Source organism: Crocuta crocuta, unplaced genomic scaffold, assembly GCF_008692635.1.
Source record: "Crocuta crocuta isolate KB4526 unplaced genomic scaffold, BGI_CrCroc_1.0 scaffold541, whole genome shotgun sequence".
Lineage (NCBI taxonomy): Eukaryota > Metazoa > Chordata > Mammalia > Carnivora > Hyaenidae > Crocuta > Crocuta crocuta.
In genome coordinates, this window is record NW_027531901.1 from 498,490 (window position 1) to 522,397 (window position 23,908).

The 23,908-nt window shown below is 48.5% G+C and overlaps 1 protein-coding gene across 1 annotated transcript in view; it reads left to right on the forward strand.

Annotated features, from left to right (window-relative positions):
* The window catches only part of ITGA9 (integrin subunit alpha 9), a 324,287-nt gene that overhangs the window by 260,121 nt on the left and 40,258 nt on the right, over positions 1 to 23,908 (forward strand). Inside the window, exon 25 of the mRNA XM_077774005.1 lies at positions 4,668 to 4,775. Coding sequence (XP_077630131.1) covers positions 4,668 to 4,775 — 108 coding nt within the window. The remainder of the gene's footprint in view (positions 1 to 4,667; positions 4,776 to 23,908) is intronic.

The following is a 23,908-nucleotide window of genomic DNA, read 5'->3' on the forward strand; positions in this document are numbered from 1 at the left end:
TATTTCCTGTAACCACACAGAATCAATCCCTTTCCTGTCTGCCGTGTAGACCCCTCTGCTTTTCAACGCTTGGAAGGAAAACTGCATGATAAACACCAGCTTTCCCCAAGAAAGCCAGCATCCCAACCCAAATGGCCCCAGAGGGTCCCTTCGAGTTCTCCATCATTACTCAGCTTCTGGGCAGGGCAGCCACATGCATTTGCTGTGTCCCCTTTTTCCTGGGCTGCTTCTTGCTGACGCGGCCTGGGGCCCACTCCTCCCACGAGGAACAGCCACTCGGAAGTGCTGTCTCCCAGTAGCAGAGCGGTGCAGGAGCGCTAAGCTCCCCTGGGAGGCAGCCCGCTGCTCCCTCGCGCCCCCCCAGTCATAGAAGCCCAGCAGGTCCCGTGGTGTGGACCATGGGTGTCGGAAGGAACACTATTTTTTCTCTAGACCAGGGTGAGCAGACATTCTCTGCAGAGGGCCAGCAGGCAAGGGTGTTAGGGTTTGTGGGGTGCAGTGTCTGGAGCCAGTGTCCAGCTAAGCCACTGTAGTGTCCACGTGCCCATGCGGACGGTACGTGGCCGAACCGTAGTTATGGCACTGAGGCTTGGCTTTGTATTATCTTCTTAGGTCGTGAAATGTTATATATGTATATAAATGTTATAAATATATATATATTTTCCCAATTATTTTAAAATGTAAAACCATTCTTAGCTTGCAGGCCATGCCAAAAACAGGCGACAGGCAAATTTGGCCTACAGGCCACAGTTTGGTGACCCTTGCTGTGAAGTATCGATTTTTGGGCCAGCACTGTTCACACGAGCATCTTTGCATATTAAGCCAGAGGGACCTCGGCCTCATCCAGCCTGTTCTCCTCAGTTGGCAAACGCTGGCCGGGCTCCGACTGGACAGCCCTGTGTGGCCAAGCACCCAACCAGGAGCCGCGGATGAAGTGAAGGGAGATGAACTTGGCTCACCCGTGGTGCCCGTGGGGCACTGTAACCTATGCCCCACATCCCGCCATTCTGGCTCCTCGAGCTATCTCTGGTCTCTACCCATTCCTCCCCATGGAGAAGATGGTTTTCTGGTCTGGCATCGACTACCATGACCAGTAATTACTATTTCCTCCCCCGTGGCCACTCCTCGGTGGTCTGAAGGGATGAGAAATAATCATGGGGTGTGGGTCCAGAGAACGAGGTGGCGAAACACTTGTGGGCTCTCACAGACAATGCTCTTCCTCTCTCTAAAGTGTTGTCCTGGGCAAGAGACCTCTGAGACCATGATGGAGGACACATGTCCCCAGCCCAGAGAGGAGGTGCCTCCCAACCAGCAAAGCCCCTACTGCCACACCCCATGCTTCGTTTCCGGGGAAAAGGAAACGAGGGTGTTAGACCTGCTTTTTAGATCTCACAGTGATTGCTGTGAATAGGACGTCTGTGTTTCTGAATTGCTTCTCAGAATTAGTTTCTTTTTCTCCATTGCTTTTTGTAATTGGATAGAAAACAGATAAAGACCAGATGGAGTGATTTCATTTTACTTAAATCACTTGAATAACTCACCCACTCTCAGAGTTTGGAGGTGTCTTCCAACATAAGATACAGTCCAGAAGATGATTCAGAAGGTCAAATGACACACACCATCCATGAAGAGGGTATTGGCGTTAGAAGAGAAACCAGGAAGGAATCGGAGTTATACTGAAGATCCAGAAATCTTCTTGTCCCCCTCTAAAATGGAAGAAAAAAGCATCAACGGATCTGAGGGCATGCAGTTAGGTCATGTTTCTCTGAAGGCATCTTCACAGGGAGCTTAAAGTTTGGTATTCAAGCAAAAAGCTGTCTTCACATCCGACCTGACATAGGACACAGGCGGAGAATGGGGGCCTGGCATTAGGACCGGGCATGCCCCTTAGATAAATCTCTTGATTATCAGTTGCCTGAGGAAGTACAGAGCATTCCGTTCAGGATTACAAGAGGTGACTGGGTCTGAAAGATGGATAGTGTGTGTCACTGATTAGGAGATTCTTTTGTGTCAGCAAAGCTGACCGTTTCCTTGAGAATCTCTGATGACTCATTTTCTGCTATAAACATCACTAATACACGACTGAAATGTAGGAAGGCCCCTGACCAGGTTGATGGTCATAATGAACAAGAGCTGGAGCTAGTGGGGAGGGTAAGATCAGGAATATGGATAAATCTGTTCTATATTTCCTTATCCTGGCAGCATCACTCCTGAGGAAGGGCATAAGACTTTCCGTAGCGAGTGGTCTTTCTGTCTTTTAAAAGCTATTATTCAACAAGCTACTAATTGTTTAAAGACTTCACTGCAGAAGCAGATAGGAGACAGGCAGAAATACTAGTCTTGGGCCTGCTTTCTGCATTCCGCCAAAGTCTTCTTAACAGAAACACAATAATCTGCTGGCCACTGATAGGCTGGGTTCTTTCCATCAAGAGTTCATCAGTTTTCTCACCTGAAAAATAATGGTGGGAACGAATGCAGCTGCTGCACGAGAACTTGGCACCGAAGCCAGTCTTAGGACGGGCGCTCTCAGCCGTCCTGCGGGAGTGGGTGAAACGGTGCAGAGCAAAACCACATTCTTCTCTCCTCCCCCACCTCGTGCTCTCATTGGGATTTCCCAGACAAGTCAATAGTTGTCTTTTCAGTTCTGTGCTCTCGTGTTTCACTTCAAATCCGTTATTTCGTTTGTGGTTACACATCCCTTCCTTTTCTTGTGTCTTGAGGCTGTTGTCCTTGGTAAATGTTGTTCTTTTTGAATCAAGAGTTGGCAGGGAGTGCTCCTCTGCTCCGTCGTGTCTTTGTGCTTTGAAGCAGAACCAACTTTTTTTCTTTTTTGCAACTATTGCAAAAAAAAAATGAGCACATGGTTTTCTAGGGAAAAGCTGGCTACGCTAGATCCTTATACGTCCTGTCGTGTGTGAGGAGCTGGCTAGCTTTGCCTTTCCCTCCCAGCTCTGCCCTTCTGACCCGACTTCAGAGATGCCTTGAATCCCTGATATCTGTCTCTAGTCCCCAGGCCACAGAGCAGCATTTAAGCTTCTTCTCTGTCTTGATTCTACCCATGTTTTTTAAAGCAATAACATCTTTATTGGAATATCATTTTTCGAACTGATGTTCACCCGTTTAAAGTATACAGGTTACTGATTTTTAGTGTGTTTCCAGAATTGTGTAACCATCGCCATAACCTCATTTTAGAACATTTTCATCTCCCCAAAAAGGGACCCCATACTCGTGAGCAGCCTCTCCCTGTGTTAGTTTTTTCTATGGCAGCTATAAGAAATTACCACAAACTCAGTGGCTGAAAACAACATAAATTTACTGCCGTATAGTTCTAGAGGTCAGAAGTTCAAAATGGGTCTCACTGGACAAAAATCAAGGTATCTGCAGGGCTCTGTTCCTTTCTGAAGCCACCAGGGAGAATCTGTTTTACCTTTTGCAGCTTCTCCAGGCTGCTGCATCCTTTGACCCATGGTCATCTTCGTCTTTGAAGCCAGCGATGGCCAGCCAAGTCTTTCTCACAGTCCCCTCCCCGATTCTGACGGTCTCCCTCTTCCCTGAATAAGGACCCTTGTGGTTACATTACACCCACCTGAATAGTCCAACGTAATCTCTTCATTTTAAGGGACACTGATTAGCAACCTTAGATCCCCCTTCTCATATAGCGTGTTCACGATTTGGTTCCATGGATTTGGGGACAGGGACATCTCTGAAGGCCATTCCCCTACCCCGGCCCCAGGCAGCCACTAATCTACCTGCGGTCTGTACTCAGCTATCCATCTTTTCTATTCTCCTTCATATTCCATTTTTTCCCTGAGTTTCATTCTCAGCCTTTCCTCCATCTTCTTTCCCTTATCTGTCTCTTTGTGGCCACCATCTTTCCTCTCATTTCTTAGGACATGATGTACTACTGGAGACAAAACAGAGAGGGCTATCGGGGGATGAGTTTTACAGGACCAGATGCTGGGGCAGGAAACAGGGACATAGGTGTCCTCAAACAGTATTAGCAAGAGATTAGCTGTAAGCTACGGAGAAACCTATCAGCTGGGTGGCGTGGTAAGAGCAGCCCTTTCTGTAAGTGACATCATTTGGTTTGGGGGAAAATCCACTTCTCTGTTACCTCAAACTGTAAAAGCAGGGCTTGGACCAGATCATTGCTTCTGAAAATACAGCCAGTAGCATCAGCATCCTCTGGGAACTTACTAGAAATGAACATCCGTAAACCCCCTCACCAGCCCCCTCCCCCAGCAGATCTACTTCAGAAACTCTGGGCACTACTCTCCTCCAGTGTATGTTTTAACAAGCCCATCTGATTATCCTGCTGTGCGCTACAGTTTGAGAATCACTGGACTAGACTATGTTTACATTCCCACCAACTGTAAGAGCCTATGAGTAATCCCTACGGGTGTAAAAAGAAAGATAATTTTTAGCAGGAAGAAGACAAAAACATGCTGAAAGGGAATAAGGTAATTTGGAAGTTTGAGGGTTTAGAATGCATATTAGGAAGATTTCTGTTTCACTAAAACCTGCCATTGTTGAGTATCTCAGGACACTTGAAGTCCTGACCTTCTGGATCCCAAACCCTACAGTCTCTGTGGGCACATCCATTGCATGCCATGAAATGAAGATCTGTATTTCTATTAAAACTCGCTGTGTGTGTCTCACACCCACAGGTCTATAATACTGGGCCAAGCACCCTCCCTGGGCCATCTGTCAGTGTCACTTTTCCCAATCGACTGTCATCTGGAGGCGCAGAAATATTTCACGTCCAGGAGATGGTGGTGAGTTCTCCCTGCTTGTCACGGTTGCCTTCACACTTGAACTAGCCTGTTCACATTTTGCCTTTTACCCTGAGGACCCAGAAAGTTTAACTCATTCCAACCTTTAGAAGCATAACCTGGAGAAGCCAGGGACCCTTGAGGCCTGAATTTCTGCATTGAGACAGTTTGGTTAATGCCAGAAGACCTCTCTGGGGATGGGGAATGGTTGATGATGAACTTGACTTCTGTGATAGACTTTTCTGGTTCTGGGAACTCCCAGCAACCTTAGGTGTATCTAAGGTTGCGTTTTTCTGAGGGGAATATCCTCAAATCTTCATGAAGATTCTCAAAGGGTCACTGAAGCCTGGGGGGATGGAGGGTTCGTTTATAAGACCGAAGTGTAGATTGAAACTCAAGTTTATATACAGAATATGCAATTCTACTTGATTCTAAGTCAACTGTGGATTTTATCTCAAGGGAAGTGTGACAGTGAGTATGTGATCATCCCTCCTACCTCCTTGAAACTCTCTCCTTGGTTCCTCCTTTCTCACTGGCTTCTCTCCTCACCTCAGCATGTGTAGGGCTCAGGGTCAATCTCAGAGACCTCACCCAGACTCGTGGCTTTGTATTCCGTGTGTGCTGATGACATCAGACATTTCTCTCCAGCCCAGACTTCTCCCATGAAATGCAGACCCTAATAGTTAACTGCCTTAAGGCCATCTCTACCCAGATGCCTGACAGAAACTCCATCTTCTCCACAACTGAGCTCCCACCTTCTCCCACAGCCTTCCCCATCTTCGCAAATGGCTGTTCAGTCTCCCAGTTTTTCAAGTCAAAGACCTTGGATCATCCTTGACGCCACTCTCCCCACACTTCACTTTCGATCCACCAGCGACCCTAATGCCTCCGCCGTCACAACAGATCAAAATGGTACCACGTTTTATACCCGCACCGCCCACACCCCGCTCCCGGCAACATCCTCTGTCTTTGGTTCCCGCAGCAGCCCTCACCCACGTCCCTGCTTCCTTCCTGGCCCCCTTGCGGTCTGCTCCTGGCCCAGCAGCAGAGCGAGCCTTCCAAAATGTAGGTGAGGTCACGTTAGGCCTCAGTTGAGACCCTCTGATGGCTTACCCACCCCCAGATCTTCCAGCACTCTGGCCGGCCCACAGTCTGTCTCCTATGGCTCTCCAACCTCACTTCCTCCTCCTTTACCGCTCTCTCTACTCCAGCCGCACTGTCCCTTGCTGGTCATAGAGTACAGCAGACCAGCTCAAATGCCACCGTCCCAGGGACGCCCTCCCTGAACGGCCTTGGGCCCAGCGCTCCTCAGGCCGCGTCCCTGCTCATGCTTCGTTGGCACCTTCATCACCAGCTGACATTCCACGTATTCTCATGTTTGACCAGTTTATCTGTCCCCTCCTGGCCCCCGACCGTGTAAGAACAAGGGTTTTCTCTGCTCCTGCTATGTCTCCAGACCCTAGTACAATGCTTGGCATGTAACATACACTCAATAAATACTTGTGGGCTGAAAGAAAAAATCCACAGTATAAAGCAGAGTTGTTGAGTCTGTCTGCATGAATCCAGGAAGAGATCCATTCTGTTAGGAGCTGCTTCCCAGGGCCTCACAGCCTGCGGTGGCTGGGTGTGAGGGGCCCCTCCCGGGAAGAACCAGGGCAGGATGTTCAAGTGAGGCAGGTGTGCCATGGAGAGAGTCACAGAATCGTGGCTCTTCATATGGGCGTGTGAGGGACGGCCAGCCAGAGGGACAGTCTCCCCACTGATTGCTCGAAAATCGGGGCAGCAAGACCCACTGCACGTCACACATCTGAGCCTACGGTTGGAGGAGACGCCGCCCGCCAGAGGTGGGGGAGCCTCATGGGATGGCCCGGTGGCGTCTGGCATCGCTGTCCCCTTGGGTCCTGTGGCCTGAAACCCTGGACTGTGTGAAGTGTCGGGTGTAGAACAGGTCTCACACACACACACACACACCCCCCGAGCTGCCACTCAGTCATTTCCATCCCGCTCGATATTCCCCTAGCACTCCGTGAGGTGCCCGAGGCTGTGAGCTCTGCTCACACGGGAGAAGAAAAGCCCCTGAGTCCTTACAAGCCACGCACCGCAGCTTGAGCTCAGCAGAAGGTCACGTGTGCTCTCGTTTCCCCCTTAATATTATTCATGACACCAACCGCTCCACCTGTCCCCAGGGTCCGGGAGCTGGCCACCAGCGCCGATTAAGCCAACAGAGGTAGATCGCAGGCATAGAGAGAGGGCCCTCTGTCATCCGTCCCCACACCCCAGGGGGCCCTCAGATGGCTTCTAACAGGTCCCTCAGTATGTGTTTTGCCTGTGGTCGTCATCCGTATAGAATGCTAAGAGTGGGCATGCCGTCCCCCTAGGCGCTGGGCCATCACCCCAGCTACGGCGCTGAGCCTGTGGCAGAGTTTTCCAACTGTTGGAAAACAGGAGCGCTGGAGTGGCTTGGTTGGTTAAGCATCTGACTCTTGATTTGGGCTCAGGTCATGATCTCACAGTCGTGAGTTTGAGCCCCACATATGGGCTCTGTGCTGGGGGTGGAGGCTGCTTAAGTTTCTCTGTTCCTTTCCCTCTGCCCCTCCCCTGCTCACTCTCTCAAAATACATAAACAAACATTAAAACATAATAATGATTCCGGGGCATCTGGGTGACTCGGGTAAGCACCCAACTCTTGATTTCAGCTCAGGTTGAGATTCCAGAGTTGTGAGAATGAACCCTGTGTCAGGTGCCACACCGAGCATAGAGCCTGCTTGAGATTCTCTCTCTCTCTCTCTCTCTCTCTCTCTCTCTGCTCCTCCCCCCCACTCACACATGCACACTCTCTCATTCATCAATCAACCAATCAATCTCACTGCAAACGATAAATCACTCTGGGCTTCTCCTGCAAACGTTGGCAGAAAGCACACCTGTTGTGTGCCGGGCTCTGATCGGAGGAGTGAGTCACACAGCACTCCCAGAAACTCAGTCCTGCTGGAGACTGACCCAGGAAATGTCACCGCAGTACCATGTAACGGATGCAGTCACGGAGGCGTGCCCAGCCCCGGGGACATGGTACCGAGGTGCAGATCCCACCGTGGGAAGGGCACCAGGGCTAAGTGGATGCGTAGTAGTTCAGCAGGAGAACACGTGAAGTGGAGAACTTCCTGGACAGAGGGAAGGGCCCCTAGTTGTAGGTGCAGCATGGAGGCCGTATCAGATTCTCTGTCCTCTGTGCCTAGCTCTTGCACAAAATAAGCAAAGGTGGCTGTTCTCTACACCTTCTCCAGAGTGTACTGCTGACAGATATCGGGGCGGGGTGGCAGGAGTCACTTCCTGTGGCAGTTGGTTAGCTCATCACCTTCTGGGGTGCATCAGTTCTGCGCTCCGGTGGATCCGCTCGCTCGTTTCTCCTGACTTCGGAATGCGGAAGGCCGAGCCACCTGCTACCAGAGGCTGTCAAGCCACACGTCATGGATATTGCCGGTAGATGACCTATGGGCAGTGGCCTCTGTGGGACAGACAGCCCTTGTGAGGCAAGCATTTGCTCCGTAGAGGAAGCTCCTGCTTGAAGTGAGGATACAGCCTCTCATCCAGCTTGATGGGAATCGGCCTGGAAAATGTAACGGCTTCACTTTGTTACAGTCTCTCTGCACAGGCGAGCCTTGAGCAGAGCCCGTGGGCATGGGCCTCAGAGGAGCGAGGTTAGCACGTGGGTCACAAGCATTATGGCTTATGAAGGGGAGACCATTCGAACGTGGGCGGTGGTCCCACTCTGCAGTTAAGTTTTACTCACAACGTGTGACGTTCAAGGGCAGGGAGGGGAGGTTTGTCTCAGGACTCAGGCTTTATTTGCTGACACTGAAAACCTATCTGTGGGCAGCTTTCTGATGCTGGAAGAGGAGGATTTGGCTCTTGTAAATATGCAAGAAGGAAGACAGTCTACAGGGAATGGAGGGCAGGAACTGTATTCTAGGTGAAAGTCTGGATCTTTCAAAGAACTCCAGAGAAATGAACTAAACGCCATTCCATGCTTGGTTCCATGAAACCATATGAAAAGGTTTACACCTCTGGTCATCTCTGTGCTTGCTTTGGGACAGCAAGTCTAAAGAACTGATCTGATTTCCAGGAGGTAAAAGAATGTGGAAATAAGGGTTGATTTTCTGAGGAGACACATCAATTACTTTACCATAGGGCATCATTAGGATGTTGATATCAATGTGATATCAATACTAGTATCCATTAGAATATATCTTAGTAGATTATACCCCCCCACACAGTGTCCACGCAGGCACACCAGACAGGCTGCCCATGATCTAATTTCTGCCAAAACAAGTCCATGGATCTGGGAGCTTCACCTGACTTGTGACGAGTCTGTATCCCTATAAAGGGAAGATGCACCTGATATATCAGCGACCACACAGAAGCTTAAACTTGGAAATGGAGGACTGCATTGCTTTCCCCTAGAATGATCCAGAGACGCTTCTTAAAGACAGTGGTGTTGGGACCATTAACTTGATCACATTTTATCAAAGACTAAAGACTGAAGAACTTTCTTCTAAATAACTGACCAAAAAAACCATACCATTTACTGCTCTCCTGAGGCTTTCATGGTCTATATTCATGTGCTGTCAAATTTAATCCATACAGCACCTCTTTGGGGGCAGGGGGTGTCATTGTCCCATGTAGAGGAACCAAGCCTCAAAGACTTGCCCAGCATTACACAGCTGGTAAGTAATAGAGAGGGCCTGTGACCAGGTCTGTCTGGCTCCAGAGCTCATGTGTTTTCTACTAGATTCTACTTCACACCCCTCCTCAGAGGAGGTGCCCGGTCACCAGAGGCAGAGACTTCATCAATAGGACAGACAGATGATGAGCAGACCACCAAGAAACGCTCACTAAATGAGGAGCATCAGCCCCAGGACAGAGGGGCACAACTGCCGTAAAAAGAAAAACTCACACCAGACGGTATAATAATGAAGCAAACAGAAGACTTTAGAATGAGTATGATTGATGTCTTCAGAGAGATGCAAAAAGACAGTGTTTCCATGAAATAGAGAAGCTAGAGTTTTGTACATTTAAATTTTTGATCACTCAAAAGTCTCATATATGAGCTGTGTAGTGGAATGGATGTCAAAGAATAAAGCAGTGGGTTGGAAACTTGAGGTGTTTTCCAATAATATAGCACAAAAGAACCCCCCCCATTCCAGTTAAACTCATTATTCCATTATTTTATAACAATCTGAAATGGAGATCCAAACGATTTCAAGATAAGAATTAGAAGGCAGGTTAAATGGAAATGAAAGCAAGTCAAGATTCTTGCTTTGTTTGGGGAAGAGTTTCTGTACCAGTTAGCTCAGGACTTTGATAAATGCATGAAAAATTTAGCGACACCTTAAAAGAATAAAAGCAAAGGCATCCAAACCACTAAAGAAGCATTTTAAAAGAACTCATGGAGGCACCTGGATGGCTTAGTCAGTTAAGTGTCTAACTCTTGATTTTGGCTCAGGTCATGGTCTCATGGTCGGAAGATTGACCCCCACATCTGCCTCTGTGCTGAGTGTGGAGCCTGCTTAAGATTCTTCCCCTCTGCCCCGCCCCCGCTTGTGCACACTTTCTCTAAAAGCTAAAAATTTTTAAATTTTTTTAAAATCTCATGAAGAAAAAAATACATGCACACATTTATATATAACATGATTATAAGGATAAATCCAAACCTGTCAATAATCCAAATAACTGTGAATGAAACAAATGCCCTAGCAAATGACAGAGCCCATCAGGTTGGATTTTTTTTTTTTATCCAAGCATAAGTTACTTATAAGAGAGACACCTTTAAAATGACCCATAAGGGTGGGGCACCTGGGCAGCTCAGTTGGTTAAGCTGTGCTGACAGCTCAGAGCCTGGAGCCTCCTTTGGATTCTGTCTCCCTATCTCTCTGCCCCCGTCCTGCTCACTCGCTCTCTCAAAATAATAAACACTAAAAATTTTAAAAAGAAATGAATCACCTTTATTGTAAAAAAAGAAAAAAAAAAGAAGTATCTCTACTGCAAACAATGTTACTAGCTCTTAGGAAATATGAGATAATCAACTAATTGAATGTGAGACCTTGTGAACGCAGAAAGGAGAAGCTGGGGCATGCTTATAAACTGCCTGACCTTGCCTTCCCCAAGCCACACACCCGTCCCCTGGCTGAGGGTGGAAGCCTTACTAGACCAAGGTGTTTATGTACAGCCGCTGGCCAGTCATTGGCTGATCACTAGGCTGTGCTGATCCAAGCCCTAGGAAACCAGGCTTAAAAATAAAACCGGTGTAAAAAAATACTGAGCAGAGACATCCGAGATTATGCTTTTCAGAAGAAACAGATTCCACAGAATCAGTCCCACGAAGGCACTAAATAAGCAACACACAAAAAAGTAACAGCTACCTTTTCCCAAAGGAAGATAAGAATGCAGAGTTGCCACAATATTTATCTAAAACTTTCAGTTTAGAAAAATACATATGTGAAGCATGTGAAGAAATAAGAATGAGGTAAACAGTGTGCACGGGGAGAAAAGGAATCAGTTGAAGCTCCCTTTGAGAAGCCCAGATGGTGGATTTAGCGATCAAGGACTTCAAAGTAGCCATCGTAAATGTGTTTAGAGAACTAAAAGAAACCATGTTTAAAGAATTAAAGGAAAGTATGATAACAATGACTCATTGGATAAAGAATGTCAGTAAAAGATGGAAATTATAAAAGGAGCCAAACAGAAATTCTGGAGTCAAAAGTAAAATACCTGAAATGAGAAATTCATTAGAGGGGCTCAGTAGCAAATTTGAGCTGACAAGGAATCAGCAAACTTGAAGATCGGTAGAATTATCCCATCTCAAGAACAGAAAGGAAAAAAAATACAGAAAAAGGAGCGAAGCCTCAGAGACCTGTTAGACACCATAAAGTAACACATAAAAATACACATAATTGGAGTTTCAGAAGGAAAAGATAGACAGAAAGGGGCAGAAAAAGTATCTGATGAAATAATTGTCCCAAACAGTACAGATGTATAGACTCCTTCACAATAAAAGATATGGAAACAACTGGCTATTCATTTGGGAAGAAGTCACAGAAAACCTCTACCTCACTGGGGAAAAAATAGGTGGATTAGAAAGTTATACGTAAAATAGGAAAATTAGCAGAAAGTACTGACTATTTTCATAATTTCTAAGCACCTGGCTTCTCGTTAATTTACCTGTGATATGTTGCTACACTTAATTGCATTTGACAATTAGTAACATTTCAACACCTCTTTTAATGGGACAATTAAGAGAGTGCTTGTCTAGGTTGCAAGAAAATACATGAGCTGATTTTTCAGAGGAAAAGAAAAAAGACCAAACGTAAACCCCCAGTGGTTATTTCGGTTATAGACAGCTTTGAGGTAAGACCCTTCCCTTTTGCATTTTGCAAGAATTATGTGCGAGCACGCCTTTTCGTGTTTGTTTGTTTGTTGCTTGGTTTCTCTGAATGAGCATTTCTCCACCAGACAGCTCCAGGCTGTTCACGCAGCCACGTGATATTAATTACAAGGAAAAATAGATGCTAAGCAGTTGCTGTTCCTCATTTCTCACTTGTGTTGTTGCATTGATTGCTTGGGAAAGCAGATGCCCCGAAGGCAGTACTTCACACAATCAATGCGGGGCCCCAGGGAAGCCTGAGCAGAGTCTTTGAGCCTTTGTCCTGGCTTCCAGTTCTCTCGACAGACTGTTGGGGAGGTGTGGCCCCTAGGGTCTGTGAAAAGACTCAACTGCTATTTGTATTACCCACCCCTGCCATACACATTAGTAACAGGAAAGTGACCATGGCTCTGTCACTAAAAAAAAATGTACCTTTCAACAATAGCTTACAAATCTTTGGACTCACAAACATTAGATTATCACTGTAGACAAGCCAGCAAGGAATCTGTGCTTGAAGACTCATCTAATAAGAGCTGTGAGGGGCCCAGAATTAAATGTGTCATTAGCAAAGGGTCGATGCATTGCATTTCCCAAAACATTTAGCCAAGCAGATGGAATGGATATGGAAGTGATTTCTGCGTTAGAAGAAGTTCCAAGAACATGGGGGCCCCTGACTGGCTCAGTTGGTAGAACATTCAACTCTTGATCTTGGGTTTATGAGTTAGAGCCCCATGTTGGGTGTAGAGTTTACTTTAAAAATAAATAAATAAATAAAATCTGAAAACGAAAAAGTAAGAAAGACGCAGGCCCAAGATTGTGATGGACACTCAGAGTGGCGCTTCTGTCATTGTCTAGTGCCCACCAAACGTTGGGCTGAACGTGATTTCATAATCATTGGATGGGAAAGCTCTTCTTCATAATCAAATCATAAAATCCAGAACCCTTAAAGATTGACCAATTCAAATCTATAAACTTGTTAAACTTGTGTGTGATCATAAAACATCCCAAACAAATTAAAACATATTTGGGAGAGTATGTTTGCAACACAGTTGACAGACAAACATGCAAATGTCTTCTTCAGATCAATAAGGAAAAGGCCAAAAATTATAAAAATGGGTGAAGAGATATGAACAGGCAATTCACAAAAGTCCGTGGCAAATAAACATATTAAAGAAAACAAATGCGAATAAATGACAAACATTAGCCCCAAATAGTAATCAGAGCAATGTAAACTCCAATGAAAATGAGGTCCCTGCCCAACTAAACTGGAAAAAATCTAAAAGATTGTTAATATCCATTGTTGGATAAAATGAGGAAAAATGGGTACTCCTAAATACCATTGGTATAAAAGGCAATTTGAGGGGTGCCTGGGGGTCTCAATTGGTTGAGCATCCAACTCTTGGTTTTGGCTTGATGGTCTCATGGTTCATGGGTTTGAGCCATGCACTGACTCTGCACTGACAGTGCGGAGCCGGCTTGGGATTCTCTCTCTCGCTCTCGCTTTCACTTTCTGCCCCTGCCCCATTCTGTCTCTCTCAAAATGAGTAAATCAACTTTTAAAAAGTGACTTGACAATAACTATCAGAATGTAAAATATGAATACCAGCAATTCCACTTTTAGGAACCTGTCTCAAAATTCTCACATAAATATTTCCAGCAGAGATTTCTGTTTGATAGTAGACATAGATGGCATTGTTCTCGGCATAAATGTAAGCTTTTTCTATTTTGGTTGAAGTAGAAAATAATATTCCCCAAGGATTCTGAGAGGGAGCTGTTAGATTCAGGCTTGAAAAAAGCGGTAATAATAATACATTTTTATGAAGAACTTGTTACAGTTCTTACCTGGACCAGTTCATTTAATCTTCATTAGAATTTGCAGAGGAAGCAGATGCACAGGGATGTGCCAGGCCACAGAGTTGGGAAGTGGCTAAGTTAGTGTTCACTTCTTTTTTAATGTTTATTTTAGAGAGGGGCGGGGGAGGGGCAGCGAGCGGGGGACAGAGGATCTGAAGTGGCCTCTGTGCTGGCAGCAGCGAGCCCGATGCAGGGCTCAAACTCCCAGACCGTGAGATCATGACCTGAGCTGAAGCCAGATGCTCGAAGTCAGACTAGACCGTACAGCCACCCACAAGGCCTTGTGACATCTCTGTGTCTGGACGTGAGCTGTCCAACCGCATCAGCATGACCTGGAAGTTAAAATTGCACAAATGAGGAATCTCGGGCTCCGTCCAGACCTGCTGAATCAGAATCTGCATTTTAACAAGATCCCCAGTGATTTACTTGCACCTTGATATTGAGAAGCCCTGCCCTAAAGCCTTCCCTTTCCCCATCTATAAAATGGGGGTGACCGTCGTCGCTGCGGGTGTTACCGTCATTGCCTCGGGGATGAGTGTCGTTAACGAGGGGGTGGCCGTTGTCACCATGCAAGGCTGCCGGGGTCATCTTTTATCCACACGTTCGTTCATTCATTTATTCAGTAAATGCTGTGTCCCCACCATAGGCCAAGCACTGAGATGCGCAGGGAAGAGAGATAAAACAGGCAAGGAATAATAATTTCTAGCGCTCACTAGCTGACATTCTGGTGGAGACAAGTAATAAGATACAGTGATGTATTACATGGTGGTAAGTGGGGTGGAGAAACACGAAGGAGACGAGGGGGTGGCGCGGGGGGGGACTTGTGTATTGTGAATGGCCAGGGCAGGTCTCGCGGAGGCCTTCCGTCGGGGTGGGGGACCCGAGCTGTCTCAGGCGGTGGTGACGCGATCTTTGCATGGGAAGGCTCGGCCAGTCTGTATTTCCTGAGAATTCCCTCTCCTTGCTTTTCGCCCTGGTTGGTTTCCTCCGGTGAAGCCCCAGCCCCCGTCCAGAGGGGACACCGGAGCCCCTGTGTGTGTGCTCGTTAGCCCTCCCCCCCAGGCAGCAGGAAAGAGAATCACTTAGCTCACTGGCAGCAGCACTGACGGGAAGGCTGGTTTCCAGAGCTGCCCGGGTGTTAAGGCATGTTTTGCAGGAGAGAAGGGCTGGGCTCCGTGACTCCGTTACACACGGGGAGTAATTGCACCAAGAAGTCTCCCGCGTAGCCAGCTCCCCGGGGCCGGAACCTAACGTGCTCGCCAGCCGGGTTTGGTGCTTTAGGGCAGCGCAGCAGAGAAGCCGACATTGAACAACTCAGGGCTTTTTTCAGTGTCTGCTACTCTCCTCCAGAGTGAGCACATGCTGCTTTATCCACCCTCCTTCGCTCTCAGCTTTCCTGTAGAGATGTGAGGCCTTATCCTGTGTCAACCAGGACTCGTCCGGGGAGGGACTTTCCTTCCAACAAGAATTCAAGGCCTAGAAACCCCAGGATGCAGGGTCCAGGGGGGCGGTCCTTCTTCTCCCTGAGGACCTGGTTTGCCATCTGAGGCCTTCCCTTCTACTTGTATTAACTTATCTGTTTAACTCTCAGGGACGCCCCTGGGGTTCTCAGTATAAAGATTAACAAGGAGATCTTAATGGTCAAAAACCATGTGGTCTAGGGGCGTCTGGGGGGCTCAGTCGGTTAAGCATCCTACCTCAGCTCAGGTCATGATCTCGCGGTTCGTGGGTTCGAGCCCCGTGTCAGGTTCTGTGCTGACAGCTCAGAGCCTGGAGCCTGTTTAGGATTCTGTGTCTCCCTCTTTCTCTACCCCTCCCCCACTCATCCTCCGTCCCTCTCTGTCTCAAAAATAAACTATAAAAATTAAAAAGAAGAACATATGGTCTAAAACCTGGCATGACCTCGCGTCCACCTTTCCAGGCCATGTTCTCCGATACCCTCTGCCCCTGAACTTGTCTTCCAGCCACACCTGACCGTGAAGGCAGCCGATTCACCCAGCATGCACGTCCCTGGGCCTCCAGGCCCTGCTAACGGTCCCTTCCTTCCCTCTGGCTATGGAACACCGGCTCGTTCCTCAAGACCTAATTCTCACACACCCTCCCCTCCATCAAGCCTTCCTAGATACCTTCCTGGGAAGTCCTGCCCAGGGCCTTTGCACCTGCCTCTGCTGTAAGAGCTCTCTTCTCCCAGATCTTTGCGTGTTTGCGTGACTGGCTCCTTCTCATAGTGTGGGTCTGAGCCCACAGTTCACCTTTTCCCTGAGCTCTTCCCTGGTCACCTTAGCTGATGTTGCAAATCTCCATCAACTCTCTCCCATCCCTGTGTTACTTTCTTCATCGTACTTGTCACCGCCTGAAATTACTATTTAACAATTGCCTTCTTCCACAAGATTGAAAACACTATGGCACGAAAGTCGTGGCTGCCTTGTTTCCCGCATCTGGTGCCCTGACTGTAGTATGTGCCCGGGTAAGAGAAGGAATTGGCCACACCCGCTCTGTTAGGGTCAACAATAAGTGTTCCTTTCTGCCGTAGGACAGAGTGTGTGTGCCCTTGGACATCCGCACACCCTGCAGCACATCTAACGTGTCCTAGGAACTCAGGAAACTTGCGCTGATTTGAAATCCCAAGTTTTGGCAACTTCCTTTAACTCAAAACAGAGGTTGCCTTAATTTTAAAGTGGGAATAAGTAAAAAGGCAACATGGAAATAAGGGGCAGAATCATTAACAGAAAGGAAGCCCTTTCAGAGCAAATGTGAACTCCACTTTCTCTGATATCATGAAAACGTGCTCCTTTTCTCTCACACACACACACACACACACACACACACGCACACACACACACACACACAGTCAAGTCGGCTGACCTCAGCAGCAGCCTCCAACCATTATTTTCTTTTTTTTTTTTTCTTGGTTCTGCATATGTCTGAAAGTGAGCTGAATAGTCAAGTTCCTAAAATGAGTCAGGATTAGGTTGGCTTCAGGTTTTTTTTTTTCTTTCTCAACAGAAGCCAAACACTTAAAAGCAGGGCGACGGCTGATTGAATTCTGGAGAGAGAGTTACGTTCCTGGGCTCTTGGGTCAGGTTTAGTTTTGGCTAGAGGGAAGAAGCGTGTGTTTCTTTGCACAGCTTCCATTCAGCACGCAGCCTCTGGAAGGTGGCGATGAGCTTCAGCCTGGGCTGTCCGGGCACAGTGTGGCCCAAGGCTGCCCTTTAACCCATGGGGACAGAGCCACTGAACCACGTCAGCAGTGACATTTTCCTGCTGGCCGAGGGCGCCAGCTTATCAAGGAGCCCAGGGTCCTGTGCTCACGGCCGCTGTGACATCTGGAAGCGTTATGCTCCCGTCGTGGGTGTGGGGGCCAGCCGGGACGCCCGCGCTTTGGGACACGATTGTTCTGGTCCCTGACACAGATAAGCCTTAGGAGCGAGTGACTCTGCAGCTTACTTTCCTTCACTCCTTAACGGCAACATGACACAGGGCCGTGCCGCTGCCGGGAGAGGGCTTGTTACCGCAGTTGCTAACAGATCTCACTGGGGATCAACAGATCCCCAGTCGGCCATTGCCTGGAAGCACGTGGTTCTCACTGAACCTGCGCAGGACGAATGGCGGCTGCTTCACGAACACAAAAACAGGAAGACCCCTCTGACATACACACCAAGCTTCTTCTGACCGAAAGGAGCTTTCTCAACACTGTTAGACGCTGAGAAGTGAGCCAGCTTCACTCACTTCTCCTTAAGGAGGACCGAAAGCACGTTTTAGGCCTCATACAAAGTCTTGAAACTTTAGACTTAAGAATTCTCGGTTTACTGCTCAGATGTATATACTCTCAGAAACTTGTCTGGGATGTTAGACAGGTGGCCACACGTGAAACAGTCAGAAAATGATTGTTTATCACTTTTTGGTGAAGGGATAATTATCAAGTGATACATTTAATAAACACAGAGATAACTTGGTGAATTGACAGGTGTGTTAAGATACCTTTCGTGGAAGACGGGCACGGGCTTTGTTCTTGACCATGAGATGGGTCTAAGCTAGACCCAGAATCTGGATAAACTGATCCAAATCCAAGGGTAGTGTTGTGTCCCCTATGAGGCTACTGACTCATTTATTATCCACACCAACAGATCGTTCTGTTTCCAAAATGTTTCATTATCTGTGGAAGGAAAACATTTTTGGCATGTGCATCCAGTGCTCAGATAACATATTTATGTCTCACTTTTTCACTAAAGAGAATCTGACCGCATCTGAAGATTCTTCTGTGTCACTGTTTCTCCGAAACTACCACTTCCCGTCTGTAGCCCCTTAACGCCAGTAACAGGCCATCCCGGTGCTCGTGACCGCGGCCTCATCTGGGCGATGTGGCTTTCTCTGATGAACCGTACACGAATTGTTTCAGCGGGCCTGGTGGCGGCCTGCATGCGGACATGCCAGCTACCCCGGGGAAGAGGGTGTGGCGGAGCAGGGAGGGCATGGCATTGTCGCCAAACCCTAGATAGAGCTGGTGAGGGGGAGTCACTGGCTGTTATCCTAAGACGTGAAATATTGTATGAAATACTGGCAGGCTCACAGAGGTCATGCTGTGTGATGGATTATACTCGAAGGGGCTTTGCCCCTTTATTTCCTGTTTCAGTTTTGTTCTCTGTAACACGCTGACCTTTCAAATATTGGTGGCTTGAGGGATGGGAACTGGGGCGGGGGAGGTGGGGAGTGGGAAGAAGAAAGCTTTTTTTTAATGTTTATTTATTTTTGAAAGAGAGACAGAGCATGAGCGAGAGAAGGGCAGAGAGAGAGAGAGACACAGAATCTGAAGCAGCTCCAGGCTCTGAGCTGTCAGCACAGAGCCCGACGAGGGGCTCGAACTCAGAAACAGCGAGATCATAACGTGAGCTGGAGTCGGACACTTAACTGACTGAGCCACCCAGGCTCCCTAAGAAGAAAGCATTTTATTTAGAAGATAATTTTTAATTAGAAAGAGAGGAGACATCTGGAGTGGAAGTTATTGATCTTTTCAGTCTTTTTAAAAGTAACTGTCTTTGCCTGTCTGGAACACTAAACGGCACCAGATCCTTCTGCAGCGCCCTGCTCTCCTGCTCTCCCCCAGCTCCGCCGGTGCAGAGGTGGGCTGTTGTTTTATGGGGGCTGCTGCGCACTCGTTTACCTTCACTCGTTCAGAAACAGACGGCTCTTCATCCGGGGGCGCTGCGGGAAGGACTGGCCGGAGCCGGAGCCGCGCGTCACCTTATGTCCTGTTGTGGGGTCCCACAAACTGCTTGTCCTTTGTGTCTGTCTGAACACGTCGGAGTCTCTGGCTGCACACAGAGGCGAATATCAGAAAATCAGAACTTGCCCGACTGACAAACAAGGGGCCCCTTTTCACAAAGCAGAAGAATCAATCCACACTCCCGGAGGGCCTGCCGCAGGACGCATGCACACGGAAGTTGTGTTTTTGGCCCTTAGAATGCATTAGTAGCGGAAAGCAGGGCCTGTCTCTTAGGAGGCGCTACCCAGGATGGTTAGCGCTTTCTCTGCTCTTAGAGCAAATAGTGTCGTTGCAGTTGAAAAATCAGGGCAGATAAAAGGAGACTCTGAGCAGCCCCTCTGCGTTATCCTGGGTCTGTATTCTCAGAAAGACTTAAAATGACTTGTAATATGTGAAAATACTTGTTTTAGGATTATTAGTAAATTATGCTCTTTCATTGTTCTTTGGTTAATACCGAGAAACAATAGCGAATCAAAGCAATGTGATTTAAGGCATAACATAAAGAGGGAAGACGGTCTCTCGCAGTTTATATTTTGCTGAATGGAAAAGGGGTCATTTTAATTTATCTTTCTGTTAGTAAACATCCTAGGTCAGCTTAATCAGCCAGTTGGTATCATTTCTCGAACATTTTCTGAGTACTGTTTTTACTTCAAATCTTGAAGCCCTAAACTTCAGATCAGCAAAGCCACCGTGGTAAAGGTCCAGCCTCCTGTGGCAGAAAGGGGCTTACTATCTTCTGATACTTGGCTCCAAGATTAGGCAGCAGGTAATTGAATTAGCAAAGTAGGCATTGGAAACACTCCCTGGGTTTTCAAACTCAAGGGGCGTGTGAATCCAGAGGAGCAGGTGGCGAGTCAGGGGACGGGTCATGTTTACCCAGTTGCCATCAGCTGTGATTGCTGTAACACGATAGGGAAAAGTGGCCCAAAGATGTAACAGAGAACGCAGGGTCAATGATTAACAGATAAATGTGAGTTAACATGAAACACATGTTATTCAAAAATGAACCTGTGCCCTCTTTAATCCAAGTCAGTTCCATAAACATAGTTTTCCAATCAGTCTTCATTTAAGACCCACGTTGGTGAAGACTCTAAGCATCTTTCGCAGGGAGTGCTAATTTCATGGAGTTTGCTCCCGTGCCAGTCTGACCCCCCATTTCTCTTTCATTGGCCATGTACCATGTTCAAGGATCCACTTTGTACATCAGGGCAGGGACACTTTGGTGAGCTCTCCCAGCCCTGGAGCCCAGCCAGCTGGAGGGCAGTCAAGAAATGGGGCTGATCCTGGTAGAAAGGGGGCATCTGTGCCTTAGCCTGTACTATCCCCTGCCCCGGGTGGAAAGTGGTTCCTTCATTTTGAGACTTGTTCATCACCTTCTGGGGGATCCCCGCCTGAGACTTGCCCGCAGGACCCTCCTCTGTGTCCAGGCCCAGCTCTCCTGCCTCTTTTCTGACCACTGCCCAACATTCATCCAGGGCTCGAGCCATGTTGCACTCGCAGGTTCTCTCTGGATCAGGTCTGCTCTTTGCGCCTCTGTGGTTTTGCATCTGCTGTTCCTCCCTGCCTGCAACTGCCCTTCCCTTCTCACTTTGCTCTCTGGAAGTTCTCCTTACCTTCCAAGATCCACACGAAGCACCACCTCCTCTGAGTCAAGAATGCAGATCACGGGGCGCCTGGGTGGCTTAGTCGGTTAAGCGTCCGACTTTCGCTTAGGTCATGATCTCGCGGTTCGTGGGTTCGAGCCCCGCGTCAGGCTCTGTGCTGACTGCCAGCTCAGAGCCTGGAGCCTGTTTCAGTCTGTGACTCCCTCTCTCTCTGACCCTCCCCTGCTCACGCTGTCTCTCTCTCTCCTAGAAATAAATAAAACATTTAAAAAAAAAATTTAAAAAAAAAAAAAAGAATGCAGATCACGACAGGCCAACTTCTGGTACAGGGAGGAATTTCTGAGGCTTGTGAGAGAGTGGACCAATGAGATTAGGGCCCTGACCCAGGGCAGTGGGGAGGGGGCACAGAGGCTCTGCAGCCTGGGCCCAGGACGGAGGAGCAGGATGGGGCCTCCTGGGGAAAGCTTTGGAGACGGCGCTCCGTCCGTAATCAGCGGATCCAGGTGTGTGACAGGCTACCTAACCTCTCTGGGTCTCAGTCTTCTCTTTTGTAAACTAGGGGTGAAAGTTAGGGAGACGCGATGTCCCAGTTTGGCTGATACGTGCCTCTGTCTTGCCAGTCTGACTGGCTGACTCTCCCACTTCACTCAGAGACATCCTGGTTTGGACAATAAATTATATGGTCGCCCTACTGATAGCGGGCCCCTGGATGCGTGGGTACTCTGAGGGTTCGGCACATGCCATAGCTGTGAATGGGTTTGTTTTTTTTTTTTAAGTTTGTTTTGAAAGAGAAAGCATGAGTGCGGAGGGCACAGAGAGAGGGACAGAGAGAATCCCAAGCAGGCTCCAGGCTCCATGCAGAGCCCGACTCGGGGCTGGACCTCATGAGTATGAGATCATGACTTGAGCCAAAATCAGGAAGAGTTGGACGTTAACCAGCTGAGCCACCCAGCGCCCCCATAGCTTTCAGAATAGTGCCCATGTTAGCGGGTGTCGCTGCTGTTTGTACCTGAACGCAGCACAGGGGTGGGGCCTTATGCAACTGGAGTTGATTTCGAGGGTGATACGCTTGGGGAATGAGAGTCTGAAAACAGGTTGGAGGACTCCTCTGCCCCCCCCCAGGCTTCAGGCCACAGGACAAGGACTGCCTTGAGGTGGCTCTGGTCTGGGACCCCAGGAGAGACCCACGTCCCCCCTGACTCTCGGTCAGCTCACAACTCGGAGGTGCCGTATGCAGGCCCCTCTCCTGAGGCCGCCACGTGGAAATGCTTCGTTTCCCCTGTATCAGCATCACAGCCTGGACAGTCTTTGGTAAAATCTCTAGACGTTCCTTTGTTTTTGTTTTTGTTTTTAATTGTTTTTTAATGTTTTATTTATTTCTGAGAGAGAGAAAGAGACAGTGTGAGCAGGGGAGGGTCAGAGAGAGAGGGAGACACAGAATCTGAAACAGGCTCCAGGCTCTGAGCTGTCAGCACAGAGCCCGATGCGGGGCTTGAATCCACGTACCGTGAGATCATGACCTGAGCCGAGGTCGGATGCTTAACCGACTGAGCCCCCCAGGCGCCCCTAGACGTTCCTTTGAATGGTAACGTTCGAAACGAAAGACAGACTCTCTTTTGCAGCATCCTGCCTGTGGACTCGCCCCGATTCACACACTGAACCCGGTATTTTATAAAGGGAGGTTTGGCCAGACCACATAAAGTGTACCGAGCACTTCGTCCTCAGATAGGCCCCGGGCCTTGGAGGCCTCTGACCACAAAGCCTCCTGACCGAGTGGCTTGGACTCTGCCATCATCCTTGGGCTCCTGACAGTTTCCCAAATCACCACCATCTCTTGGCCTTGACTTACACAGTGTTTTCTTTGGGGTCGGGACAAGGGGATTAAAGGAGACCAGATGCCAGCAGAAAACCCTCAGTAGCCACCTCGGCGGAACCCAGCCGTGACCCTGCGGCCCACGTCCTCTGTCCTTAATGTGGGTGTTTGCTGAAGACCTGCTGTCCACATTCCAGTGGACACGGGCCACTTCCAGCTCCCAGAGGTCCTGGGAGACAAGCAGCCACGTCACAGGAAGCATTTGGACTCAGACAGTCTGGGAAATGGATGAGAGTCGAGTGGGCAGGCGTGAGCAGGGGCAACGGCCCCGACCCCTCGGCCACAGAAATGAACCTATTGGACATGCGCGCTGTGCTGTTTGGATTGTCTGCAATACAAGAAGGAAATAGCATTTCCCTTTGATTTTAAGCAAAGAAGGTGCAGGGGTGGGGGGTCCCGGGGGACTCAGTCAGTTAAGCGTCCGACTCTTGATCCCAGCTCAGGTCATGATCTCATGGTTCATGAGATCCAGCCCCTCATGAGATCTAGCGCTGTCAGCACAGAGCCCGCCTGAGATTTTCTCTCTCCTTCTCTCTCTCTGTCCCTTCCCCCACCCCTCAAACTAAATAAAAAAAAAAAAAAANCCTACATAGTGCGAGATTAGGTGGCCCCCGGCCCTTATAAAATGCAGATAGTCCTCAAAGTGTGGAATAAGCAGGTGAAGCAACCTTAGTGAGCACCTAGGCCACCAACCTAATGTAACACAAGGACGCTGAGACCCTGAGACCCTAACTGGCAGCTGTTCGGGGGCAGAGCTGGGGCTGACGCCCGGGCTCACCAAGGCCGTCTGTGCCCCAGGATCCCTTCACTGGGTGCTCCTTGCTGCCAGCAGCCAGTCACATGACCTTGGACAAGCCCTGGAACTCCGGGCCTCTGGTTCCTTATCTGTCAGCTGAGGCCAAGGAACTGTGTGGTCTCCAAGCTGCCTCCCAGGAACCACGTTCCAGAATGCTCCATTCCCCTTCCAGGCCAAGACAGCATGGAGAAGCCTGCCTCCCAGCCAGCAGACGCTTTTATCGCACACACTCTGGCCAGGAGTCATTTTTTGGCCGCAGCAGCAGAAATGGGTCTGGATGAAGGATTCTGGGCCTCCTAGACCTTAGGTTAGTGCTTTCTTCCTCTTGA